The sequence below is a fragment of the Lampetra fluviatilis genome, chromosome 44, assembly GCF_964198595.1.
Source record: "Lampetra fluviatilis chromosome 44, kcLamFluv1.1, whole genome shotgun sequence".
NCBI lineage: Eukaryota > Metazoa > Chordata > Hyperoartia > Petromyzontiformes > Petromyzontidae > Lampetra > Lampetra fluviatilis.
The window spans coordinates 4,999,364-5,025,563 of NC_136318.1; the positions used below are offsets into that span (position 1 = coordinate 4,999,364).

Below are 26,200 nucleotides of genomic sequence, written 5' to 3' on the forward strand. Positions count from 1 at the left end.
ATTGTGGATGTTTCCGTCATTCAAACTCTACTCCGAACCTAACACGCATACATCTATATCCCTTTTCACAATACAAAAATAAAGAACAAATTTAAATGGTTGGATATTTCTTTGTTAAATATAATTCACATTTTCAGGGAACTTCCCAAAAGACCTGCTGCATGTTGGTATGACTGGAGAGGTAATGGAGACATTGCTGCTGCACTGCAGGGACAGCGTAGCGCCGTCACAGATGGATGACGGCACCCTTCCGGGTGCGTCTTGATGCCTTCATGGCGTGTGCCATCTGAAATTTCGTTCCCGCGGAAATTCGATTTCGTTCATCGAAAAGTGTCCCCACGCGTTGTCAATTGCGACTACGCGAAATTTTGTAAAGCGAATGATCGGAAATCAAGTGATACCTGGACACCACCTCTCACTATGGCTGTAAGTCGCATGCTACCTAATCAGTCTTGTTGTCAGCGACCAGAAAACATTTGGCAAGAACTTCAGCCAGTCGGTGGTTCTTAACCTGCGGTGCACGCACCACCAGCAGGTGCGCGACATGGCCAATTTCTTTAGAAGGTAAATTTAAAAAAATGTAAGTACAACTACTTTAGATTTGAAGCTTTCGTGACTGCAATGATTCATATTCTCAGGTTTTTTCGGTAAAGTCACGTAGGTAAAACATTAAAAGTAATGAAAGTAAAATAAAACAAAACAAAAATAAAAATAAAATTCACGACGTTTCGGAGGCAACACAAGTCTCCGTCATCAGGTGGGACCGTCACAGCCAGATTAGCTGCATCAAGTGAAGCAATGATTCAAAATGTAATCCCTTATAAGCAAGTTGAAGGGGGGGAGGAGAGGGGGGGGGAGTTCATCAGAATGTGGTAGCCAATGAATGGAACGTATCGGGAGGGAGGGGGGTGGGAGGGGGAGGGAGCCAACAAAACATTTGGCGACGGCTTGGACGCGGCTGCTGCGCACGCCAACACAATGGGCAGAAAGGGGGGAGGGGAGGTCTGATACACATGATAGAACAAAGGAACGAAAATGCCCATGTTTATACCAATGCAGGCTGAAAAATGAAGAGAGTACTGTTAAAAATAACTGGGGATGTTAACACTCGGTGAAGTAAATTAAAATAGTGCCTGTCAGATAAGATGGTCCAAAAAGTGTAATTAAGTCTTTTTTGCGTGGTTAATAACATCTTTCCAGTGATTACTGAGTTTGTACCCATCATCACGGTTGAAATTATGTCTGTGTTTGTATATTTGTATGGCTTCGTGTACAAACCTTTGATGGTAGCCAGGAGGCTTGCAGAGAACCTTGGTCTCGGAAAAGACAATATCATGAGAGCCCGCCGAGTTGTAGCAATGATCGGCAACGGCCGAAGAATCAGTTCTGCCGTGTTTCAGATCTGACTTGTGCTCGCGGACACGATCAGCAACATGACGTTTTGTTTCTCCAATGTAGCAATCACCACAAATGCAACTCAATTTGTAGACTCCAGGATACTGTAAGTCAGGAACGACATCCTTCACAGATGGAATCAGATCACGGATTTTATGCACTGTGCTGAATCGGACTTGGATCTTATGTTTGTTTAGAATTTTGGAGATCTTTTTGGTCACGCCTGCTATGTATGGTAACGTGATAGTTTTGGTCGGAGTTTCATGTGGTTGTTTCTGTGTGGTGGGAGAGACAGCTTGGCGGATAGTACGGTCAGAGTATCCGTTCATCCTGAGGGCCCGATGTACATGTCTTAATTCATCAGTCAGGTGGTGTTGGTCAGAAATGCCATGGGCTCTGTGGTATAGCGTTTTGATGAGAGAATTCTTTTGAGATGGGTGGTGGTGGGAATCCGGTTTCAGGTAGGAATCTGTGTGGGTGGCTTTCCTGTAGACAGAATGTCCCAAGGATCCGTCAAGCCTCCTCTTAAACAGAATATCCAAGAATGGTAGTTTACCGTCTTTCTCCACTTCCATGGTGAATCTGATAGATGGGTGTCTAGAATTGATGTGGTCCAAGAAGTGGTTCAATGCTGGGAGGCCATGTGGCCAGATGACGAAAGTGTCATCCACATATCTCTTCCACAGGGAAGGACGCAGGGTGGATGTCTGGATGGCGTCTGATTCAAACTTTTCCATGAACATGTTGGCTATAACTGGTGACAAGGGGGAGCCCATAGGGGTACCCTCATTCTGTTTGTAGAAGGATGTATTAACATCCTTTTTTTTTTACAATTGAGAACCAAAGGTTAAGAACCACCGACTTAATCCTGCAGGACCACAACCAACAACTTGGAACGAAACAAACCCTCAGCGCAAACACCACGGGAATGGAGAGGCAACCAAAGTTCATATTTATTGTGTTATCTACAAGATTGTACATGGAATGGAGAGGAAAACCCGTACGAGCAATGGGCGAGCGCCTCGGGTCGTCAAAACTCGCCCCTCTCAACCCCCCACAAAACCTCCACCGCGGCTCGCGAAAAACCGGCGCTCGATCGTCCAGCGGCGTCCACCATTTGCGTGCCAAAAGACGCCGCGGCTTCGATAAGGCAACACGCGCGCGCATGTTTTGCCCCGGTACTGGAAGCTTCAGGCGAGTGCGCAGCTCGCGAACGCGCGCCAAGGTCGGGCGCACGCGAGGATTCGCTCGTCGTTCCTTCTCGATACGATTTAGTGGTTGTAGCCAAGCCCCTCCTCATTTTGACCACCACCGCGTCGCAAAATGTGCAAATAGGGTTACCGGTTTATATTCCTTTTGTTTTAATCAACGGATAAAATCAACGGCCGCTCGAGTTCACATCGCGCTGGGACACGGCTCTCCCGGCTGGAACAATGTACGGGTCCCGTCGTGCGTGCCCCCATCGGAGTCTAAGCAGCGGCACCAAAATGGGAAAACTCAAGTCCACTTGGGGAATAACTGGGACAAAACGCAGTGGGAGTTACGAGTTTAATGAGGTAGAATAGAGGCCATGCGGGCAAATTCTGTGCGATAGTCCAAACCACGGCTGGTGGAGAAATATTGTGGAAGGGACCCAAAAGAGTGGAGCACAAATCTCCAAAAACCAACCCACGCACACCCCTCCATAAAATAACTCGGGGGGAACTCCAAATGTGCAATCACTCTTCCTGAGTCTACAGGACATAGTCAGTCTGGACTGGTCACTCAGCAGATGGCATTTTCTTATTTGAGAACAGTATCTTAAAAGTGGATGTAGTGTGATCAAATTTGATAGCAACATTTCCTTGACTTTCACAGCAGCTAAAGGCAACTTTCTGATTTATCCCACCTCTTGGTTGATGATAAAGCTCAACTACTTTGTTAAACTGGGTGATTTAAACCAGATGAGGTTTACCTCAATCCGAAACCGAACATTAACAAAGGCAATTCATGTTTCAATTGGCAAAAATCAAGAAAAACCTTGAATTGGCTTCAGGCTCAAATGGTAACGCATGCCTCATTTGTGATAATGATGTGGTAGGGGATAAAGGAGGACATTAAAGGTCTCCCAAGTGGTGATGCCACTTTTTCACTGCCCACACGACAACGCTGTCTTGAGATCCAATCCAAGTTACAACCCATCTCTTGTGGTACGATCAATCTTACGGGCTGCCTACCTTCCTGCCTGCGCATGGCTTTTCAAAACGACGTGCACAATGGGATTCTCACATTACCTGTCTTAACATATCACCTTACGGACTATTTGAACCACCTGCCACACAACGTCCTATTTGTACTACGGTGCACCTCACAAACTGCCTGCTCATTATGTCGCACCCAATTGTTCCGTTCGGGGTTCTCGCATCCTATCCGGTGATGGCGCCAACTGGCCCGCCCCAGCCTCTCGCGGTTTAGAAGCTCCCAGTACCGGGCAAGCCCGAGCGTTTCTCTCCGTCACCGCAGCACGCTCGCTCGCTCCGCGGACGACGCGATGGCGGCATTGCCGCAATGGCTACGCCGCGATGACAGTGCCGTCCCCACCGCGCGCTGCCCGGGTGAGGTATGATAGGGCCAGGCGCGAGGGGAGGGGGTGGCGACCGCAGGCGAGCAGGGGAGGCACAACCCCACCGGCGCCGCCTTCCCAGCACCGCCACCGTCCCCACCCTAACATGCAGGCTGCACTCTTTACCACAACTGGCGTGCGTGCGCACGCGCGAGTGAGTGACGCAGTTATTCCACACGGGGAAAATAAAGGAGCAGGCTTCCCTCTAACGAGTCGCACAACGGGACAGGCTAAGCGGCTGCAACGAATGAGCGACCTTGTTGAGAAAATGTTCTCAAACAACCGAGAAATTGACAGGGTTTGGTTTAAAACTAGAATCTCTGCTTTGCCTTAACGGAACGTTAGCATGCAGCTGGAGGGCAGCCAGAAGTTTCGATTGAACAGCGAGGTTGCGATGTATCTACTGGGTGCAGGTTGAGTATAATAAACAGTTTCCGGAGATAAAGTTGCAGCCATCGCTTTCGAGAGCACGGCTGGAAGCGATGGGTCTATGGGTCTTGTTAATTGCAAGGAGCCGGGAAAGCCAACAACGATTCATGCCGACGAGTTCAAAAACTTCCAAGGCTTGCCTCACGTTTCCCCGAGCCTGTGCACCCATCACTCAACGCAAGCCCAATGGAGCTTTTTTTAAAATCCACATAGCCGCCCGTTGTGACGCAGGACCGCGGTCGCGCTGTTATAGAGTACGTATATTTGTTTCGATCTTCTGAGAAACGTACTGCGGACTGTCAACACCGCTAGTTACGCAAGTTAGAGGTCTTTATGTGCTCGAGTCTTCAGCCAGATCCACACCGCTCTCGAAACTTGCACAAAAATCGCCTGCAACTGCTTTGACCAAAACTGAACAAGCAATTCTGCAACAGGGAAATTAGACAGTGCGCATTCCAGATCGTAACGACTACTCACAGTTCACAAACGTGCACGTTTTGAAATGTCGCTAGAGATCGCTTCTCAAAAGTCGTCCGTCTCCAAGCAACTAGTTGCACACACGTAAGCGATTCAGTTGCATGCTAACAAGTTGCGCAACCCATTTCTCAGGTGCGGAGCCGGCTTTAGGGCCGAGGCGGTGGCGGGGGAGAATTTTCCCAAGTCCGAGTTTTCAGGCCAAGTTGCAAACACCTACACACGTCGTCTGTGCATTACACCACTACGCTGGCACGGAGGCAATGGGGGGTGGGGGGGGGTGACGGGGGAAGGGCAAGGTGCAGTTACCGACATTCACGAATTAACAATTTTGAGAGGTTAAAGAGAAGTGGATCCTGCCCGCAGACAGAACGTCCCGGCACTTGCAAACCAGGCGATCGCTCGCGACACTGCAGGCCAAGGTTCCCCCCCCTCCCCCACGGAGCCAGGGCTCACAAGAAGCTGGGGCTGCCAACTCGACTGCAGCAAGGCAGCCGTCAATTGGGAACTCGCGATGGGCAGCGAGCAGAGCGAAAGAATCAAGAGGGGTCCAACATCAGTCCCTGCTTGTGGGAGGCAGCACTGGGAACCACAGCCTCAGGCGAGTGTTTCAATTGCTGGCCCGGCAGATGAGAAGGTAGTGGCGCCGACTTGACACGGGGTGTTCAAACACCGGGCGTTTGTTTTGGGCTGAGTGGATCCAGTGGAGGCCCAAACTACTATTCAGGAGTTTGTCAAGTCAGTACACCGCGAGAACGGAGCATCACTACCGCCTCATCTACAGGCGCCTCGACTCGTTCATTGCATCTGACCACCTCGCCCCCCTCTGAACCGTGATCGTCACCCTCCCATCTCCCACGTGCACTGCCAGATTTGATGTCAGCGCAACCATAAGCATCCAAACCCCCGCCACCCCAACTCCACTGAGATAGCCCTTTGTGAAATCAACACCTTTACAGAATGATCCCTCCCATTCCCCCACTCACTCCGTCACCACCACCATCATCCTCTCCCGAGAGAGGTGTCCAAAACAGCAGCCGCCTCTGGCAACAGCCGCAATAAACGGCAGAACAAATTGGCGCATGGTCATGCCCGAGCACAGCCAATCGTGCAGCAAATGGAGGCCAGTGCCGAGTATCGCGGCCCAGGATTGGCCAGGGCAGAACCTTGGATGGGCAGCCAATGAATGCCAATCTCCAGTGTAACCCTTGGATCAATGAAACTGGTTCACGGCTAACACCGTAGACCAAAAGCGGAGCAGCTCGGGCTGACCGTGGCTGCACCAAGGCCTGCGGAACCTTCGCACGACTCCCGGCAAATAAATTAAATCGCCACCCATGACGTCACCGTCACGATTGGCGCGGGGGTGGGGGGGGGGAAGGAGAAAAAAAAATTCAAACCTGATGGAACTGTGCGAAGGTTGAATCGCTGGGAAAAAAAAAATTACGGCGGGAAAATAACGGTCGGCGGAGACGAACGGAGACCACCCCCCCCCCCTCAGGTGAAAGGGGAGGGCGGCACAATAAGGCGGTGCAGACAAATGGGCGGCGCGGAGCGGTGCGCGAAGTCGCTGGCGGAACGGGAGGAGGACGAGGAGCGGGAGCTGTTCGCGCGTCACGGGGAGGGGAAGGCAAGCGGGCGAGAGCCGGGGGAAACCGTCACAGGAAAAACTCGTCGTCGTCGTCGAGGGGGTCCGAGTCGTCGAAGAGGTCCGAATCGTCGTCGGAGTCGGTGGCGAAGTCGGCATCTCCCGCGAGCAGCATGAAGAGGAGGTCGCTGAGGTCCGAGAAGATGAGGTCGTCGTCCGAGTCGAGCAGTGCCGCCCGGCTCTCCCGCTCCTCGATGAAATCCCACAGCCGAATCGAGCTTTGGAACTGCGCGAAGAAACAAACGCACAAACACAGGTCACCCCCCCGAGCTCGCATGTACGCTCGCCATCCAATGGACAGTGGGCACCGGTTAAGGCCCAGGTAGGAAACTGCGGGCGAACAATCCATCACCGCAATAACATATCCCCTCTAGTACTCGATTATTGCGGGCCAGGATCCTAGCCGCACTAAATTAGCTACTGCAGGGCTGTGTTTGGGGGGCGAGCATGCGACAGGTGCGAGTGAGCGATGGACCGGGGGCGAGCGAGCGATGGACCGGGGGCGATCGAGCGATGGACCGGGGGCGAGCGAGCGATGGACCGGGGGGCGAGCGAGCGATGGACCGGGGGCGAGCGAGCGATGCTGCCACTGCCTCCTCACCCGCACGTGTCCCTCCTGCCCGTGCTGCTTGCGCGCCCGCGCCTTGTCCTCCTTGCGCCCGTCGGGGTACGCGTGCAGGTAGAAGCACTTCACTCCAAACGGACACGAGCCCCGGCCCTGGTCAAAGTAACGGCACGCCTTCTGCCTGTGGGGACAACAGACGTAGGGGAGTGATTGAGAGGTGGTGGTGGGGGAGGTAATGTGAGAGGGAAGGAGAGAGAAAATTGGGGAGGGGATTGTCGGAGGGAAGGAATGGAGAGAGGGGAGAGAGATGGAATGGAGGGGAGAAAGTGAGGGAGAGCAGGCAGGGGAGGAATGAGGGGAGAATAGGTGAAGTGAAAGAATGGGGGAATGGTGAGAGGGGAGGAGGAAGCATCTCAACCTCCCTCCCCTCTCACCATCCCTCCCTCCTCTAACTGGGAAGTGTTGGAGGAGGGACGCTCATCTTACCCCATGGCGTCTTTGTAGCTCTGGATGAGTTTGTCCTTCTCCTCCTTGCAGTCGATCCAGTACTCGCTCGGGATCACAAAGTCGGACGTCACGCGGCACTCGGGGCACGACCTGCGGGTTTATCGGCCATTACGAACCTCCAAGGAGACATCGACCCCCAGGTATTAACATACCCAGGATCTCGGCGGTGTCCGCTCTGTGGCTTTAGACACGGCCATTACGAACCCCCTCAGCTCTATAACCTAAGAACTTCACAGTGGCAGAGCTGGTTCAGTGAATACCACTGGGACATTTATGAACCCACACACGCGCACACGTGCGAGCGCGCGCACGTTAAACCCTAAGCCTTGACACCGGGGACGCTCCGTAGTTGCAGCTCCGAGCCGACTCACTTGATGACCTTGTTCTCCAGCTGCTTGGTGCGACGCCACTTGCGGATGCAGGAGAGGCAGTACGCGTGCGAGCAGCTCGACAGGATGCCAAACCGGCGCTCCGACGCGCGGGCCTTCTCAAACACCACCTCCATGCAGATGCCGCACACCACCCCGCTGCTGCGCTGCACCGCAAACGCCGCCTCCATGTCCTTCTCGTGGGCCGACACGCACGCCTGCGCCACATCGCCGGTCAGTCGGTCAGCCGGCGCCACCGTGGGGGGAGAGAGAGCGTCGCCGTTAATAACTGACGCGGAGAAGCTAAGCCACAGCGCGCACAAGTGACTGCGCGTGCCAACGTTGGAATATATTCGTCATTTTCATCATGTCCCCGGTTCGCGACGATTCATGGATTCACCGAGGAAGAAGGGGCGATGGAACGGTTGAATTTTAACACGCCCGATAATATAATCAGAGCTTAATTTCAACCGGGTCTGTTCAGGTGAGCGACACAAAAATATCTCTGCATGCTACACACATCGAACATACATAGCTGTGGCTACTCCGGGGTCACGTGCCACCTATTTCCGCAAAAAATGTAGCCGCAAATTAAGCCCTGGCTGCCCCCTATTCAGTGGATTCCAAACGCCTCCCCGTGTAAGTTTACAGAACCATGTCCGCACAGCTCACACGACGCCCACGGACGGCTGCGGGAATTACAACTGCACGCCAAAATTGGACAACAAATCTAAATTACTGAGCACGTGCATACTCCAGTCGACCAACGACCAGGAAAATATCCAGTGAAACGTGCATCTATATTTTAGATTATTTTGCTGCTGTCCATTTCCACATAAGCCACTTGGTTGAGCTATGACTGAAAACGAAGCTAATGGCTCAGTCGGCCTTACCTAGCAAGATAAAAAAAATTGTTAAGTTTCATTTGTATATATTTAAGTGATTGTTTACCTTGCCTATAATTTGCACTCCTGTCGTGTTTTGTATTGTTTGTTGACCTGCCCCAGATGTTTGTTGACCTGCCCCAGCTGGAAATCTGTGAAAAAGAGCTGTATACCGCATCGGATTCCTCCTGCAGTCTAAATGAACATTCCGCTTCTGAACTGGCGAGCGAGTTGCGTCACATCACGGCGCGTCTCACCCGGTGGTGCTGCGTGCGCTGCTCCGAGTCGGACGGGTGCAGCACCTGGAGGCCGCACATGTCGCACACGTCGCCGTGCAGGTACACGCAGTGGTCGCCGTAGCGACACTCGCCCACCGCCGCGTACGGGCACAACTGCTGGGAGGCGCCCGCTGGCGCCGGCGGTGGGACCGGTTCCTCCTGTGGTGGTAGCCCCTCTTGCGCCGCCGCCAGGTACGACGACGGGACTGGGCGGTGTCAGGGTAGGCGAGAAGGCATGTCGCAAATGTCCATTAACTGACACGCACATAGTGCAACGTAATTTTATAGGTAAGTTTTGTTCGCATTGGATCATCTTTACGAGAGTTATTGTGCATCCTCCACCTAGTCAAGACATACAGGCAGAGCTAATGCATTAGGTTTTTCTACCTATCTTTCAGGTTTGTGGCTAACTCTAATTACATTGGCCATCCTGTGCTAGCCAGACAGAGATAATGCATTGATAATTTTAACTTTGAGTTGAAAAATGTAAATTTTAAAAAGGCAATATGATCTCACCCTCTCGCCCATTGTAGGGTTGCCCGGGCACAAACTCGGCTGCGTTGACCCAGTCGGCCGCCCCCCCGGCCTTGCCGAGTGGATGGTTGAGCCCGTGTTTCCCCGCTGCCGTGGCTCCCCCTGTCTCGGAGCCCTGCTTGGCACGGCTCAGCGGTGTCAGCTTGGACGGAGCGGCCCCACAATCGGATGTGAGCGGTACGGGGCGTGGGGGAGCTTTGGCTGCCGACGGCGGCGCTGCATGTTGCTGCTTTGATGGGGCGGGCGGCTTGACATGGTCGTATCTATAGCAGCAATCAAAGAATTTCGTTCAAGGCAGCTCGGTGGCTCGTCATCTCTTTTTCGACTCCCTCAACGAGTCCTTCTCAATCACTTCCCTTGGACATCAACACCCATTTCTCACCGCCACTCTCACTCACCCTGCCACCTCAATCCTCTCACACACCCGTCCCTTTCGCCCCCCACCAATTGCCCTCGCCCACAAACATTGTCCACTCACACCTCTCGCTTACTCTGGCCCTCTCACCCCTGTTGTAAACTCACACCGGTAACCAACGCACTTCCTTATCCAACCCACCTCACACCAACTCACGACCCCATTGGCCCCGCTCGCTCACCTGCAGCCGTCTCCATAGACGCAGCGCCCACGTTGGTAGAACTTGCAGGACATGGCAGGCTTGCTAGTGCTCAGATCGTGTGAGTAGGGGCAGTTACGACCCTCCCGACAGACGCCGTGAAGAAAATACCTGTCCCAGTGACACGAGAAAATGGAACATCACACACCAATTCATCTATGATCTATCCACAGCCTTCATAAGCCTTTATCGTTTCAAGGTTCTCAGGTTTAGATAACCAAATGCACATGTTGGAGTCTCAGGAATAAACTGCAGTGTGATTAATGAAACTGGCCAATCGTCTCATGTCGGACCCTCCTGAAAAAGTGTGAAGGGTGTGATGTTTTCCTGGATAAAGCTATTAGCTATGGTTAATCCACTGCTAGATGAATGCCTCAAGCCATCACCATCTCTCAGGCTCACGCGATGCAGCAATATATCTAGCACCTGCACCCAAGCGCATGTCATCACTCCATCTCCCGAGTGGACGTCCTCCCGCGAGTGTTTTCTCCTTTAGCTGCCACAGTATGTTCTCCTTTATACCGCCAGAATTTTTTTTATCATAGCCTCTATTTATAAACGAGATCATTTATAGTCATTACATACCACATAGGATGCTAGCGTGGTGTAATGGTTCACACACTGGACTTGCAATCCAGAGGTCACAGTTCGATCTCCTGGCGCGGCAGTTGAAAACAATGGCCAAATTTCTTAAAACCCTCCCGCCTGTGTCCAGCCAGGAGTATAAATGGGTACACCACAGTTAGTCTATCGGCAGGTCGTGCGTGGTGGGGACAATTGTGGGCACTGTCACCTCTTCCACGTCTGGCCAGCGTCGACGAGTATTTAAGGGCGCCATCGTGGCCAGATGTTAACTACCTCGCCTGGTATACAGGAAATCGCGAGTTCTATCCCGACCTCGACACCTGCATTGTCGCGTGGATTTTTCTCCAGGACCTCCAGATTTTGAGATACCATGTGGCCAGCCAGCTTCTGAAAAAATAGCTATATAGTAGCTCAGTGGGCCTTACCTGGTAAAATAACAAAAATAGTTTAAATCTTGATTTGAAGCTTTCGTGACTAAAGGAAACCATACTCTTTGGTTATTTCGGTAAAGTCACGTAGGTAACGTCAAGATTTTATACCTACGTGACTTTACCGAAAGAACAAAAGAGTATACGCCATTGGAACCTCATTTGCCAGTAAAAAAATATGATAATTGGTTTTTTACCCTTCCATCTGGCAACAAAACTGACACCTTTTTTTACAAGGAGTCATGTTTGCATAGACCACAATACCTGCAGTCATAATGCAAAACAAATATATAGTTGAAATCGTTTTTCAAGACGTCTGGCCAACGTTGACGAGTATATATTCATTCACACAGTGGCGTGGGAAGTCAATCGTCGGGGTTTGCAACTTGACTCACAATGCGCCCCGATCTCGTCTGATCTAGTGAGGCTCGATTGTGATTGGATATAGGCAACCGCCGTAAAGGGTCACCGTACACTTAACCAGCGTGTATAAACAGATGGTCACATCACTTACGGCAGCAGTGGGGAACGTCTGGCCCACGGGCCGTATAAGGCCAGAGATATCATTTGGTGCGGCCCTGCCAAGGCAATCAACCGAAGGCCGGACTCGAAATTCAATAAATCGAGGAGCAAACCTGGAAAAGCAGTTGCGAGTAGCAGCAACATCATCAATACCAGCTAACATCATCACACGCCTCGCCAAAGAGAAGCAGTACCAGCCATCGTATTAGGGGCGAGTTAATTAAACGTTTGACCAAATATAACGGGCTTATTTTTAAGTTGATAATTTTGTATGGCCCGCGAATGATGTTATAAATATCCAAATGGCCCTTGGCAGACAAAAGGTTCCCCGCCCTTGACTTACGAGAATCCACGCGGCGTTTGGAGGCCTCACCTAGCACTGGTAGCCGATAAGAGACTGTTGGGACAAGTGCTGTTAGCGAGCACCTATGAATGCCGGCATGGCACACAAAGGGGATGGGTGGCCAGCACTACGCCCGGCCGCCTTTGTCTCTTCAGTGGCGATGTTTACACAACGCTCCAGACACTCGTGAGGCCGAGTCGACCTAGGTGAGGCCCAGGACCGGCTCAGAACTCGGGTCGCCGGGTTCGATACGCAGCGTAGCGCTAACCACTACACCCACCGCTCCCCACGTACCGCCAACAGACAGACCTCGCACATTCGCTACAACAAAATACGCCACCCAATTCAACGCAACGCCTCCACTTCGTTGGCAAACCAAAGCTTGATGGTACAAGAACAATTCCACGTTCCCATGACGAGCACCAGGAACGTGTTCTCACGCACGCACGTTATTCCACACGACAAAGAGCATGCAGGTGATGAAGGCAACGGCCGGGGATTTGAACTCAAAATCGCGTTAAACGAGTGAACGCGACGCCGTTTAAATCGCTTATTTTTGTTCAAGTTATTTTTTATAAATTATAAAAACATATAATCCACCCGGCTCCGACAACGTAAACACGGCCCCGCGGCCGCCGCGTTCAAACCAAACCAAATCAGCCGTGGCATTTTAACGTGCAAGCGATGCCCTCGGATTTCAGCCTCACCTCGCCCGATTATAACTTCGTTTAAATTCACCTCTTCACCGACGCGATTAAAAACAAAGAAAGACAAAGACGGCGCTAAACACACACCTCGCTAGGCCTGAGGCCACGCACAAATCCCCCCACCCCCCAACGACGACATTTCATAGTCCGCTTACGCGAGCTCCGTCCGCCGATTGGCCGAGCCGCTCCCCTCAACCGCTCCGTGGTGCGAAACGAACCAATCAACGCGCAGCCGGAACGCTCGCGACGACCATCCGCGCTACGATTTCAAAAAGCCGAAATCTCGTGGGTTTCCTCAGGCCCGGAGGTGGTGGCGGGGCGGGGAGGACATTAAAGGCCTCGCTCGGCTTCGCGGGAGCTGCTGACTACGTGAACGGGAGGGCGGGCGGGGTAGTTCGACGAGAGAGGAGGTGGGGGGGGGGCCGCCGTGGTCGAGGCGGCGGTTGAGGTTGGGACTCGGGTTACCTGCACGTCACTTCTCCCTTCCAAGCCGCCGTTCTGCCCGCCTCCGCCATCTTGTGTTATCGGGTTGCCCCAGGCCACGCCCCCTTACCCAAAGACCACGCCCCCTTACACAACGGCCACGCCCCCTTACTCAAAGGCCACGCCCATCTCGCACAAGCCCCGCCCACACATAACAAACCCCGCTCACGCACAACAAGCCCCGCCCATACACCCAACAAGCCCCGCCCATCTCGCATAACTAGCCTTTCCCAAAGGCCACGCCCATCTCGCACAAGCCCCGCCCACACATACAACAAGCCCCGCCCATACACCCAACAAGCCCGCCCATCTCGCACAACAAGCCACGCCCCTTACCCAAAGGCCACGCCCATCTCGCACAAGCCCCGCCCACACACACAACAAGCCTCGCCCACACACAACAAGCCCCGTGCAGATAACAACAAGCCCCGCCCACACACCCAACAAGCCCCGCCCACTCCCCCTTTCTAGCCCCCCCCTTTCATTTCAAGCCCCGCCCCCCTCACTTTCCCCTTGATAACCCTCCCCCTCGCGCGCCTCTCGACGGTGACGTCATCTTTGGGGGTGGGGGGAGGGCGCCAAAGCGGCGGTTGCCAATTGGATTCCTGTAGACAGCAGCTGGGTTGTATTTGGTAGAGCGGATAAAATTATGCGGCACTGACGTCATGTCAATCAGAGGGCACCCCCCCCACCCCTCACCCCCTTCCCCCCACCCACACCGCCTCCCCCACCCCTCCTCCTACCCCCTCTCCCCCACGCCACCCCACCCCCCAAACTGCGTATCTATTGCGATTCACAATTTATCGTAATAAAAAGTATTCCGATTCTGATTATTTGTGGTCAGATCGCGTAAATGAAACGTGTGTAATAAAGCCTCCTCCACCCGACAGAGTAAAAAAATATATAAATACTAAGTTGTCACGGAAACAAAACAAGGGGCAATTTATGACTGCTTTCAAGAATTCACACCGGGAGTGATGGAGAGAAAATTTCACGTTTAAAATTCCAGCAAACTTGCCCGTTCGGGTGCAGATGCTGGGTGAATTATTCAATTCGCATGATCGTCAGAGATGATCGGTGGCTTTTGGGGGAGGGCTTCGTCTAGCAGTGGATTGATCACGGCTGCTGATGCTAATGAGAGGATAAGGCTGGCTGGCACTGGTGGGGGTGGGGGTCCCCTTGGCTAGATTGTTAAATGACAGGGCAATCGAATGGTTGAGATGTAATGCAACGGAATAACACTTTCAATTGTTGAGACATTTCATCCTTGATCGATTCACTGCTGGATGAAGGCCGATATTATCATCCACCCAGCACCTATATACATTATTACGACTTCTTGGTTGTTTTGGTAAAGTCACGTATAATAAAATAATAAAAATAAAACATAATAAAATACATTATTATGTATTTTTTACAATTATTGTATTTTATTATGTTTTATTTTTTTATTATTTTATTATTTCCCTTCTACGTGACTTTACTGAAAGAACCAAGAAGATGAATCCCTGCAGTCACGAAAGCTTTACATCGAAACATTACTACGAGTTTAACTGTTCATTGATTAATCAATTAAAATTTATCCTTACGCTCACAACAAGCGTAACCGTCGCAGTGAGAATTATTTGTTTTTTTGTAATAATGGCATTGAAGACAACGGCTCGAATAGGACCGCAACAATCGCTTTAGCAATACAGCGCACCACGAGGCGGTGACGTCGATCAATAACGAAATCGTCACCAACAAATCACTTTTAAAACAACGCAATCGATACTAGCCCATCGGGTTATTTGGCAAGGTAAACGATACGATTCGGACAAGCCTCAAAACCCGTCCGGGCAGGAATCTATTCATTGCGAGGGTTGTTGTTCGGTAACCGCAAAGGGGGGAAACCGGTAAAAACCGGTCGTAACCGGTAAAATTGTAAAACCGGTTAGGACCGGTAAAATTGTAAAACCGGTTAGGACCGGTAAAATTTTAAAAACGGTTAAAATCTGTGAAACGAATAAAAACCCGGTTAAAATCTGTAAAATCGGTTAAACCCGGTAAAACCAGTTGAACCCGCTAAAACCGGTTAACGGTTTGCCCCACATATCATTTTTTTAAAGATAGATAATGAAAATTTTTTTACTAAGAAAACGTAAACAGCGTGGGTGCAATGGTTCGCACAATGGACAAACGCCGTCCATGGGTTGATCTCCAGGTGAAACTTCAGCAAGTTTTTGTGTTCGTTTTAAACCCCACCGCGATCTCTGCCCCACCCAGCAATGTCAATGGTTTAGTCGCCTCGACGGGAACAATTGTGGTGTATTCTCCCACCTCTTTAAAGACGCAAAGGGCCGGTGGGGAAGAGTAGGCCAAAAGTGCCGTCTATAGGGGGGAGAGAGCAGTTTCTGTGCTGCACATTCGATCGCCCGTAGCGGCAGCTGGAACAATGGTGCAAGGCTCTGACATTCCCATGCCCCCTTCCACTTGTCCAGACAAAGATCCCCCGTGTAGCCTTAACAGGCCATTAGGGGCAAGTGCCGTTAGCGGACTGGCACCTATGAAGGCCGGCACGGCACCGCGAAAGGGGGGTGGGGTGGCCAGCACCACGCCCGGCCGCCTTTGTCTCCCCAGTGGCGATGTTTACACACCGCTCCCAGGTCACTCATTTGAGGCTGAGTCGATCTAGGGGAGGCAAAGGACCGGTTCAGACAATCGTCACTGATGGTGGCCGGGTTCGTAAGGGGCCGTCCATAAATGACGTCACGCACCTAGTGGGGGGGGGGTCAGACATTTGTGACGATGTGTGACGAGGAGGGGGGGGGGGGTGAGAAATGTGACGTCACATAAAAATGCGCAACTTTAAATAAATATCGACAACACGTTCTACTTAATTAAATAGTCTTTAAATAAATGTTTTCTCCTACAACATCAGAGTGCAGCGCCACATTAAATACGCGCTACAATAACAATCGTTTAAAGCGATTTGAAGCATGTTTTATTTTTTTAGGGGGGTGGGGGGCAGAGCTTTGTGACGTCATATTTGAGGGGGGGGGGGGTCTGACTTTTTGTGACGCCGTGTGACGAAGGGGGGGGGGGTTAAAAATCGTCTCAAATCGCGTGACGTCATTTATGGACGGCCCCTAACCCCTTGAACACCACCGATCACCACTTGGCAATAGCATCGCCATCAGCTTCAGCAGCAACAGCAGCAACGGCATCACCTCGACCCTGGATTAAATTCACCACTCCGTGGCCACAGCGCCCTCTAGCGCCGGCCGCATTGAACTACAACTCCCCCTGGTCCCTGTGCCCGAGACCCGCTATTTGTCTGGCTGCGCAGGGAAGAAAGCGAAGTCTGGATCGTGAGCTGCGTCCCTCGCCAGCGATGTCAGCCCCCGGCGGAGGAATGCGCCTGTGTCTGTGGGGCCTCCTCGTGTTCATCGTGGCCAACGCAATGGGCCCCAGGGCCGTGCAGAGCTGCTCCTGTGCTCCGTCGCACCCGCAGCAGGCGTTCTGTGCAGCGGATCTGGGTGAGAGAGGGTCATCATCATCGTCGTCGTCGTTATCAGCAGTGTCATCAGCAGCAGCAGTATCATCAGCAGCAGCGGCAGTATCAGTAGCAGCAGTATCATCAGCAGCGGCAGCTTCAGCGGTCGTAGAATAATCTTCATCAGTGGTAGCTAGCATCATCATCAGCAACATCAGCATCATCAGCAACATCAGCAACATCAGCAGTAGCATCAGCAGTAGCAGCAACTTCAGTAGTAGCTTCGTCATCATCATCAGCAGCAGCATCTTCAGCAGTAGCATCAGCAGTAGCGTCTTCAGCAGTAGCTTAATCAACAACAGCAGCTTCATCAGCAGCAGCAGTATCAGCAGCAGCAGCAGCATACTAGCAGCATCAGCAGTACTAGCAGCATCAGCAGCAGTCGCATCAGCAGTTTCATTAGCATCAATTAAATCATCAGCAGTAGCATCCCCTTCAGCAGAAACATAATAATCATGAGTAGCAATAGTATCAGCATTAGCATAATCATCAGCAGAAGCACCGTCATGATCAAATACGTATCAATATCATCAGCAACAGCATTCTAATCTACAACACTATAACAGACATCATCACCAACACCAGTATAAACCCCATAATGGACAACATCATCAACACAGACATCATCATCAGCAGCAGCATAACTCCCACCATCACCAACACCATATTCTCTTTATCAACATCATCATTACCATCAACGATAACCGATGGGAATTTAGGAGCAGGAATTGGAGGCAGGAGGATGTGGATGATGCGGACATGTGATGGTGGAATCTCGTGTTATAGTCGTCTGCACTCTGCAGTGACTGTTTCCACCGTCAATTACTCAACTAAATGAACATAATGCATTAATTGTGTTGTATGATTGTGTAAAGATACCTCCTACGGGTTATGTATAGACTAATGCATAAGTGAATGTGTGGCATTAGATATTTACAGATAATGGAACACACTCGTTTCGTTTGGTATTCCCACACATCGTTATGTGCAAATTGTAAGTATAGAGTAAGTCAATTACAGATCAACTGGCGTTTATATCGTAAGACTATAAAACGTGCAAACGTCGTCATTTCGCTATCCCTCATCCCAACACAGCTGCTATCACTATCGCCCATTGTCAACAGCGCCTGCGTCATCACCATTGTCTCTGTCATTATCATCTTCATCATCATCAGCAGGAGCTCTAACGTCGTCGTTTCCTAGATCATCACCATTGCATCTATTCTCATTGTCGTAATCATCACCTTTTCATCAGTGTCATTATCTTTACCAATTTAATTATCATCATCATATTCATATCATCACAATCATTGGTCGTCATATTAATCGCCGTAATCACCATTGGCGTTTTAATTACCATTATAACACATTCTAAGAATGTCCACAAAAGCCCAAAGTGTTTTCAAGTATGTATAGTCAGCGGTGTAAATTCCTCATTATGGTGGCAGCGCACACCCACACAATACATCCCGTAAATTGTGTGCAAGCATTACGCATCTCTTCTAACAATATACAGAATACTTGTATACTGTATTACATAGTATATCGATTCACAGCTTTGGTATCTATGTAATGCGGGCGAAAGCGACCTTCCGGATGTGACGTCACGAGGAGGTGGAGCCAGGTGACGTGGGTGAAAGGTAGGGGGTCCTTAAGCGGGTAAACCGGAAGGAGAAGGCAGTCGGGGTGTGAGCGGAAAAGAGTGAGGCCACGCGGGCGTGTGTGGAGAGGGGGGGCGCCGACGGCCATCGGGAGCCAACCCCGAAGATAAGAGGAAGCTGCGGAGTGGTGTGCAGCTGCGGAGGAGACAGCCAGGAGGGCTGCGTGTTAGAGGCAGCGGTGTGGCTGCCAGGAGGAGCTGCGGAGAGAGAGAGAGAGAGGCTGCTTGTTAGAGGCAGCGGTGTGGCTGCCAGGAGGGAGCTGCGGAGAGAGAGAGAGAGCAAGAAGCTGTGAGAGCTGCGGAGGGAGAAGAGCAGCAGCGAGTACAGCCAAGGGAGGCTGTGTGAGAGAAACAGCAGCGGAGCTGCTGTTGTGGATCGGGCCGACATTGGAGTCAGCACCGTGGAGAAGCTGAGAGAAACAGCAGCGGAGCTGCTGTTGTGGATCGGGCCGACATTGGAGTCAGCACCGTGGAGAAGCTACAGAGTAAAGACAGCCGTGTGGGTGTACAGCACGAACCGAATAATAAAGGACACTGAGCCAGACATCGTGGTCCAGTCGTTCATTACATCTATGCTAATTGTATGCACTGACCTGCTGTGTGACATATACCTACTGATTGAAAGCTTTCGTGACTGCAGGGATTCATCTTCTTGGTTCTTTCGGTAAAGTCACGTAGAATGGAAATAATAAAATTTAAAAAAATAAAACATAATAAAATAATTCTCACGACGTTTCGGCCACAACGCAAGCAGCCGTCATCAGGTGAAGAACAGGTCTGTCAGAAAGATGCTGTCTTTCTGACAGACCTGTTCTTCACCTGAGAAAGACAGCGTCTTTCTGACATGAGAATGATTTTATTATGTTTTATTTGTATTATTTTATTATTTCCATTCTACGTGACTTTACCGAAAGAACCAAGAAGATCTACCTACTGATGTGTACTGTGAGACACCGACTGCGTGCCACGCGCTGTGTGTATGCAGTTACACGTGCCAGGGTGGTGGGTGAGGCGGTGGTGGCCGGCCCAGAGGGATCGGCGAGCATCCAGTACGAAATATCCCTTCTCCAGGTACCGCAAGCTAGAGGAGGCTTGTAGTGGACACGAGGCCACGATGCGTTCCACATCAAAACGTGGCTTTTTGTAGCCAGTGCCACGAGTGCGTATTTGGTTTTTTTTGGGTTACGCCCCATGGTCGTAGTTTTATGCCAAAATTATTGCCATTAACCCTCCACCACCCGACAACATTGTCAAGTTTACAGACAGATATTGTACGTGCATATGTGTTAATCGATTTTGACCGATCGAGCTCTGCACCTCACCGGTGGCTTAATGACAATAATTTTGGCATAAAACTACCACGTAGCCCAACTCAAAAACAGACATGGATCATGTGTTCCACCATTTATTGCGGTATAACACGTAGGCTTTCGCGACTAATAATATCCATAATGAGCCTGATTGTAATTACCAGCAAATGTTGTGGGTTTACTCCCCAACGCACCGGTGTGCTGTACCAGGAACGAATTTGCATGTTTTGTTTCCGTGACAAACCTTACTAATTGGCTGTGTCGGGTGGTGGCGGGTTTAACGACACATTTATATATTAACGCGATCTAACCCAAAAAAAAAACCCCGCTATCGTGGATTTATTGCGTTGCGCCGTAGCCGCTAACATCGGTGGAAGGCGATAAAGGCGGTCGATCAATAGAAAAACAAATCGTTGCGATGATTATTATTATGAAATGGTATTGGGGCCCCACGGCCTCCACCAATCCTGCTTTGACCTCCCACTCGTGCAGGTGTTCAAAGGCCCAGGAGGGCCGGGCGACGCGACGCACCTGTACACGAACCGCGAGGGCTACCTGTGTGGCGCAAAACTCAAGACGGACACCGAGTACCTGCTGGCAGGTTAGTCCTCTGCAATCACGCGAGTTCCAGTTGTAGTACTAATACTACTAGATAATACAATTTATTTAAAGCAACCGCAACAACCAGCGCGGTGAAGTATGGTTAAACAACTCCCACATCCGACACAGTGCGGGGAGGCTTTCAATTGGCATGAAAAGGAATGTAGTTGTTTTGTTGTTACCTTATGATTATTATTTAAGGTTAAGGTTTCCGACTAATGGTTAGGGCTAGAGTTTTCACTCGTGCTGGGTAACAGGCGAAACGGGATATCCCGTGTAACAAATAAACATTGAATTGAATAATGCTAGGGTAAGGCTTAGAGCTACAGTTAGCCATTAAGGCTAGGCGTAGGTTTATGGCTTTGCTATTCTTAAAGTTAGGGTTACATTCAGAACTGGGGTCATGATTATGGGTTAGGATTATATTAATTAGGACTAACGCTGGCTTAGGCTTAGGCATAGCGTTAGAGCTAGGGTTATATTTATATCTCGGCTAGGGTTGGGGCTAATGCTAAGCCACCCAACTCTGGCAACCTCAGCATAACCATGCGCCCTCCTACCTGGCCTCCAACATTTGCGAACCCAGAATCAGAATCGGAAACCCGCGACCACCCTGGTCATTTTTCTTCTTGGTTCTTTCGGTAAAGTCACGTAGAAGGGAAATAATAAAATAATAAAAATAAAACATAATAAAATAATTCTCACGACGTTTCGGCCACAACGCCACAACGCAAGCAGCCGTCATTGTTTCCCGCATCTCAAGGCCCCCCCCTCTCCCCCCCCCTGGCTGTTCCACCCCCACAGCGCGCCGAGTCGAGGATAAGCTGCGTATCTCCCTGTGCGACCTCGCCAAGCCTTGGGCGAGCGTGAGCGCTGCTCAGGCACAGAACCTGGCCGGGGAGTACGGGCGCGGCTGTGGTGTCTGCTCGGTACGGACGACGGCACGAGACGCGCGCATTCACGACGCTCCGCATCACCTTCACGAAGCCGCGTCTCCAAGACTCATTCGCAAGAGGGTCCTGCTTTGGCATGTTTAGCTGATTTTTTTTTTTACAATTTTCCTGTCGATTATATTGCAGTTCTGCTATAAGCGTCACTTCATGAGATGGTTACATTTCAAGGCCCGCGAGAGACAGCAACAGCTTTGAAGTGGCCTTTAACCAGCAGTGAAGAGATCTTGGCCGATGATGGTATTTTTGGGTTATGTGAGCTCAAGTGCTCCGACACGACATTATCCCTCTGAGCCTCCCGGCCACTTCAGCTGCATTACGTTTTAAAATTTTCTTTATCTCCGAGAACGTAGCGAGGTGGTTGCGAGGTCAGATCACTTGAGCCAGCGCCGCTGACAATCCTGGTTTTAAATCCGTTTTTTTTGTAGCCACCCGTGGATTAACTGCAACGTCAAGAGGAGCAAACGTCAGTGGCTCTCAGCCCACTCTCTCTCCATTGACTGCAAAAATAAATGATCGGTTGAATTTGGGATTGCAACATAATTCGGCAAAAATTCCAGCTCTGACAATTAGAAATATCAGTTTGACTGCCATGCAATGAATCTTTCTATCCTGGGTTGTCTCGACGTTTTTGGGCTGCCCTTTGATACATTTGGCCCGTTTTCAAGTCCCTAACAGCAACACGACTTTACGCTAAAATGTTGTTTGCATTGAATCATCATTACAAGATGATGATGGTGATACAGACAGACGGACCGACAGAACTGATGAACGGATGAACCGACAAGAACGATCTTAACGCATGAACGCCTTCAACCTCATTTGTAAAGAGTTAAAACCACCCTTCTTGGTCCCGTGCCCTACTCCCTCCCTCCCTCTCTCTCCTCGCACTGCGCTCAGATCAAACTCTGCTACGCGAGCGAGTGTGAACGCTCGGTGCCGGGTGAGTGCACCGGCTCCTACCACGACATGTTCGGGCTGAACGGTCGCCGACTGTCCGAGGAGCATGCGTGCCTGCAGACCGAGCCACGTCCCGGTTCCAGCCCTGGTCCTGACACCTGCCAGTGGGTGCAGGGCCACTTGCCTAACAACACCGTCGCTGTTGTCGTCACCACCAGCACCGCGGAGGGCACGGATCACATTCCGGCGACTTGGGATAATTCGGCGGGGCAGTAAACACGTGGTCGCATATATAGGCTGCCGCCCATACCAGTGTTACCACCGCAGTAGTATTATACACTTGCCAACGCTACTGATCGTAATAGAACAACACGCAAAGGTGTGCTCTGCTCACGGCAGCAGGGAGGCACGGCTCCCATCATGCCGTGCATGCCATGAGATCACCACACTGCATGTATAATCCTTTCAGCATTGTCCAGACCACCGAACTGAACAGAGCTAAACGTTTGGCTGTATCATGGACAAGGCTGAGATCATTGTACGTGCAATCTGGTGGGCACATGCATGCCAAGGCAGGATGGGAGACGTGCCTTCATGCTATTGTGAGCAGCACACCTTTGTGGGTTGTTTTTTCTATTTACATCCTGCACGCATTATTTATGTTTTGATGGATTTTCTCATTATTTACAAAATGTATTGGATTTGAACTCCCGATTTAACCAGTAGGCTGCTGATTTGTAAACTCTTTTACCACATGGACGCTGGGAAGAGTAGGCCAAACACCATCTAGAGTCTCTCTCAAGCTGCCACGTATGGAGGCCCTTCTGCCGGCAGTGGTGTCAGCAAGTGAGGTTCAGGGCTGCACCTTTACGCTTCAATGATTTTAAAAGCTTATGCCACTGTGCTGCTTTATAAAATGTTGGGAAAAATCATGAATTCGCGATGCGATTTTAGCTTTGAAGATCGAGGGATTACAAATCAGCAGCTTTGCCACTTAAATCCGTGGGGTTGGCAAGTAAAGTTTGTATTACGAGAACCCAAACGATGGCATCGTTATTTATTTAACTAGGAGAAATGCTGAAACGTAGAAAGTTGCCTGTCATTGACTTAAAGCTTTCGTGACTGCAGGAATTCATATTCTTTGGGTCTTTTGGTGAAGTCACGTAGATAGGTTCAAAGTATTTAGCAAAAAACTACGCTTCGATCGAAAGACAAGCGTTCGTCATCATCTTCCTGATGCCGAACGCTTCCGTTGCGATCGAAACGTCGTAGTTTTTTGTTATTTTTTTGTTATTTTCCTTGAACCTATCTACGTGACATTAGCGAAAGACCCAAAGAAAGTTGCCTGTCATTGTTTAGTTTTCGCGTGGCGTTAATTGTTGAGAATGCAGACTAAGCTGTGTGCGTTGGAAGGAAGCCTTTCTGGGCCGCTACGTTCGCGTTTTAGACGTGAGGTCTTTGTGGAATTGCTTCAGCCGGACACGTCCCAGCTGATGGCCCACTCTCTCGCGTTACACAACCACGCCGATTCGTGGATGACCTCGATCCCAACAAATTTACCTTCGGCCACACTCTTCGGATTTTCATCGGCGTCCAGTCGCGAGTGAAACTTTTCCACGCGTCGCACGGAAGAAAAAAAATCATTTTCACTCCGACCACTCCTTGCGATACGGTACAGGCGGTGCTTAATTTTCTCACTCGACATTTTCCGGAACGATAATCGGCTGGCTTGGGTGTAGGGATTATCGGCATAAGACAATACCGCTCGGGTAAAAGGTACACCTATCCATATTATATTATTATGCCCTATATGCATTTGACGATATGGGCAGGTTTAGGACCAAATGAGGAGACGTGGATGTGACGCACCAAAATAATCCCCGGAGCAAAGTTCAGGCGGACATTAAGCACTGCACACGATACTTATAAAATAGAAATGTTTGACTCTTATAAAACATTATTTATCATACGTACTAAGGGTGTTAAGGGTCATGGTCACCAATTATAATTTTTTCATGCCTATAAAATAGCCACTCGAGTGTGTTCACAGTGGATGCACCGATGCCAAAGGACTTGCAGAGGGCAGTACAGCCTGAGAAATGTCACTCTCCCAAGCGCTCGCACGAAAATGCCTTTGTCGATATATAATCTCACGTTCATATTCGAATGCGGATTTGAATGCGGAGATATGTGGATTTAAATCAAGAGGGCAGAGGCCTGCTCTGGCAACACTGCTGACGAGGTTGGTGGGTGGATGTCAAAGTCAACCATAAACCAACACTGCCACAATCCTCACCGTGACCCTTCACCCCGCCGTGTTTAAAAACACCGCCACGGCAACCTTCACATAAACCATCACCGCTTATAAATTAAACTCCACGATGCACATCTAAAACGTCAGTAGTCACCTCTTACATTTCTTTCGACTTTCACATCCAGTTCCGTGTCAATTCCACTGGCACCCCCACCCCCGCCTTCCCGAAACCATCTCCGATCGTGCCGAGGTCGCCGGCCGGTGAAAATATAACCACTCTAACACGCTGGGCAAGAAGTCTTTAGGTTTACGTTCTCAGGAATATGATTTTGTCCAAATTTGAAGCACGTCTGTAGCCGATGTTGTCGCTTCTGCCGATGGTCGTCGTCATCGTGTGAGCTGTGCGATTGCGCTTACTTAACGCCTCGATGTTTGGCGTAAAAAACCGAGGGTTTACTAAACGGGGCACGCAGTCGATGTGTTTAAGGGCGCTGCGGTGGCGAGATGTTAACTCCCTCACCTGGTATACAGGAGGTCGTGGGTTGGATCCCGACCCTGACGTCTGCTGTATATTTGGAGTTTGCATGTATTCCCCATTTAGAAACATGCGTTTAGAGTATTTGACTGCTATAAATTTCCACGTAACAAGCCACTTCGTTGAGCTATCATGTGGCCAGGTCGCTTCTAAAAAAAAGAGCTACATAGCTCTGTGGGCCTTATCACTGGTGGCATATACAACCAGAAGGCACCACAGCAAGGTTGCCGAAATATTTTCTGTGTCAAGACTGGAGCAGGCGGCTCGTGACTGGCAAACCACAGCCATAGTGAGAGGAACGGTGGACGCGGTTGTACCGGGTACGGAAATATTCTATTGCCGATATGGACAGACGCGGCTGAAATTGAGCCCCTGGGTGTAACATTCAAGAGATGTATAAGCACTTGCGGTCAAACGCCATTCACTTTCAAACAGCACTTTAAACTGGACCTCAGATGGGAGGCAACTTGTACGCGCGCAACATTAGTTTCCAGTGCAATTTAAATGCCGCTTTAGGTTTCAAGTAGCGAATACGCATGCAGTGTTACGGTTTTCATCGTAGGGCATTTAAATGGTAACTCTGGATCATAGCAGGCTTGCACATAATAAAGGCCACTACTGTATGTTGTGCCAGTGTTGCCGAGATTCTCGTTTGATCTTCTTGATGAGCCTACACTGCATCACACGAGCACATATCCAGTGTTTTGAAATTCATCAACTTTGTCCGGTTGTATCACATTCATATAAATTGCATAATTGAGGGAAGAGTGCCTAATGTATGTTTAAAAATGTGTGCGATTTAATACGTAATATATATTCCTGTAGGGTGCGTAGTGGGTAGGACACTAGCACGAAAAACCTGGCCAGTCAAGTTTAACCCTTGGCCAGGCTTTCTATCATCAGTGGCAACATCTGAAGGAGCCCTCAAAGCACTCATTTAAGAACCCACGCGGACCAGTAAAGTACGGTCAAGCAATCCCCATGGTTAAATCATGAATACGAAAAGCCTCGAGAGAGGACATTCATGTTTAAGTCGATTCTGCCCTCGACCAGTTAAGAAGTTGAATGACATCTTAAAACAGGTTGGTTC

The 26,200-nt window shown here is 50.2% G+C and overlaps 2 protein-coding genes across 3 annotated transcripts; one reads left to right on the forward strand and one right to left on the reverse strand.

Moving 5' to 3' along the window:
- Positions 1 to 2,324: 2,324 nt before the first annotated feature.
- LOC144947313 (putative E3 ubiquitin-protein ligase makorin-1) lies at positions 2,325 to 13,436 on the reverse strand. Of its 2 annotated transcripts, none has more exons than XM_078876561.1 (8): positions 13,349 to 13,436; positions 10,281 to 10,409; positions 9,667 to 9,947; positions 9,130 to 9,356; positions 7,992 to 8,206; positions 7,600 to 7,710; positions 7,150 to 7,294; positions 2,325 to 6,774 (listed from the first exon to the last, which is right to left on the reverse strand). In XM_078876561.1, the coding sequence occupies exons 1-8, from the start codon at positions 13,396 to 13,398 to the stop codon at positions 6,559 to 6,561; spliced, it is 1,374 nt and encodes a 457-aa protein (XP_078732687.1). In that variant the 5' UTR covers positions 13,399 to 13,436; the 3' UTR covers positions 2,325 to 6,558. The 2 variants fall into 2 exon arrangements, with proteins under 2 accessions (XP_078732687.1, XP_078732688.1); XM_078876562.1 differs by lacking the exon at positions 13,349 to 13,436 and adding an exon at positions 12,884 to 13,024.
- A 3,115-nt stretch (positions 13,437 to 16,551) lies between these two features.
- On the forward strand, positions 16,552 to 25,736 carry LOC144947314 (metalloproteinase inhibitor 4-like). Its single transcript, XM_078876563.1, has 5 exons — positions 16,552 to 16,884; positions 19,547 to 19,632; positions 20,364 to 20,472; positions 21,276 to 21,400; positions 22,322 to 25,736. The coding sequence occupies exons 1-5, from the start codon at positions 16,740 to 16,742 to the stop codon at positions 22,595 to 22,597; spliced, it is 741 nt and encodes a 246-aa protein (XP_078732689.1). The 5' UTR covers positions 16,552 to 16,739; the 3' UTR covers positions 22,598 to 25,736.
- The last annotated feature ends 464 nt before the right edge of the window (positions 25,737 to 26,200 follow it).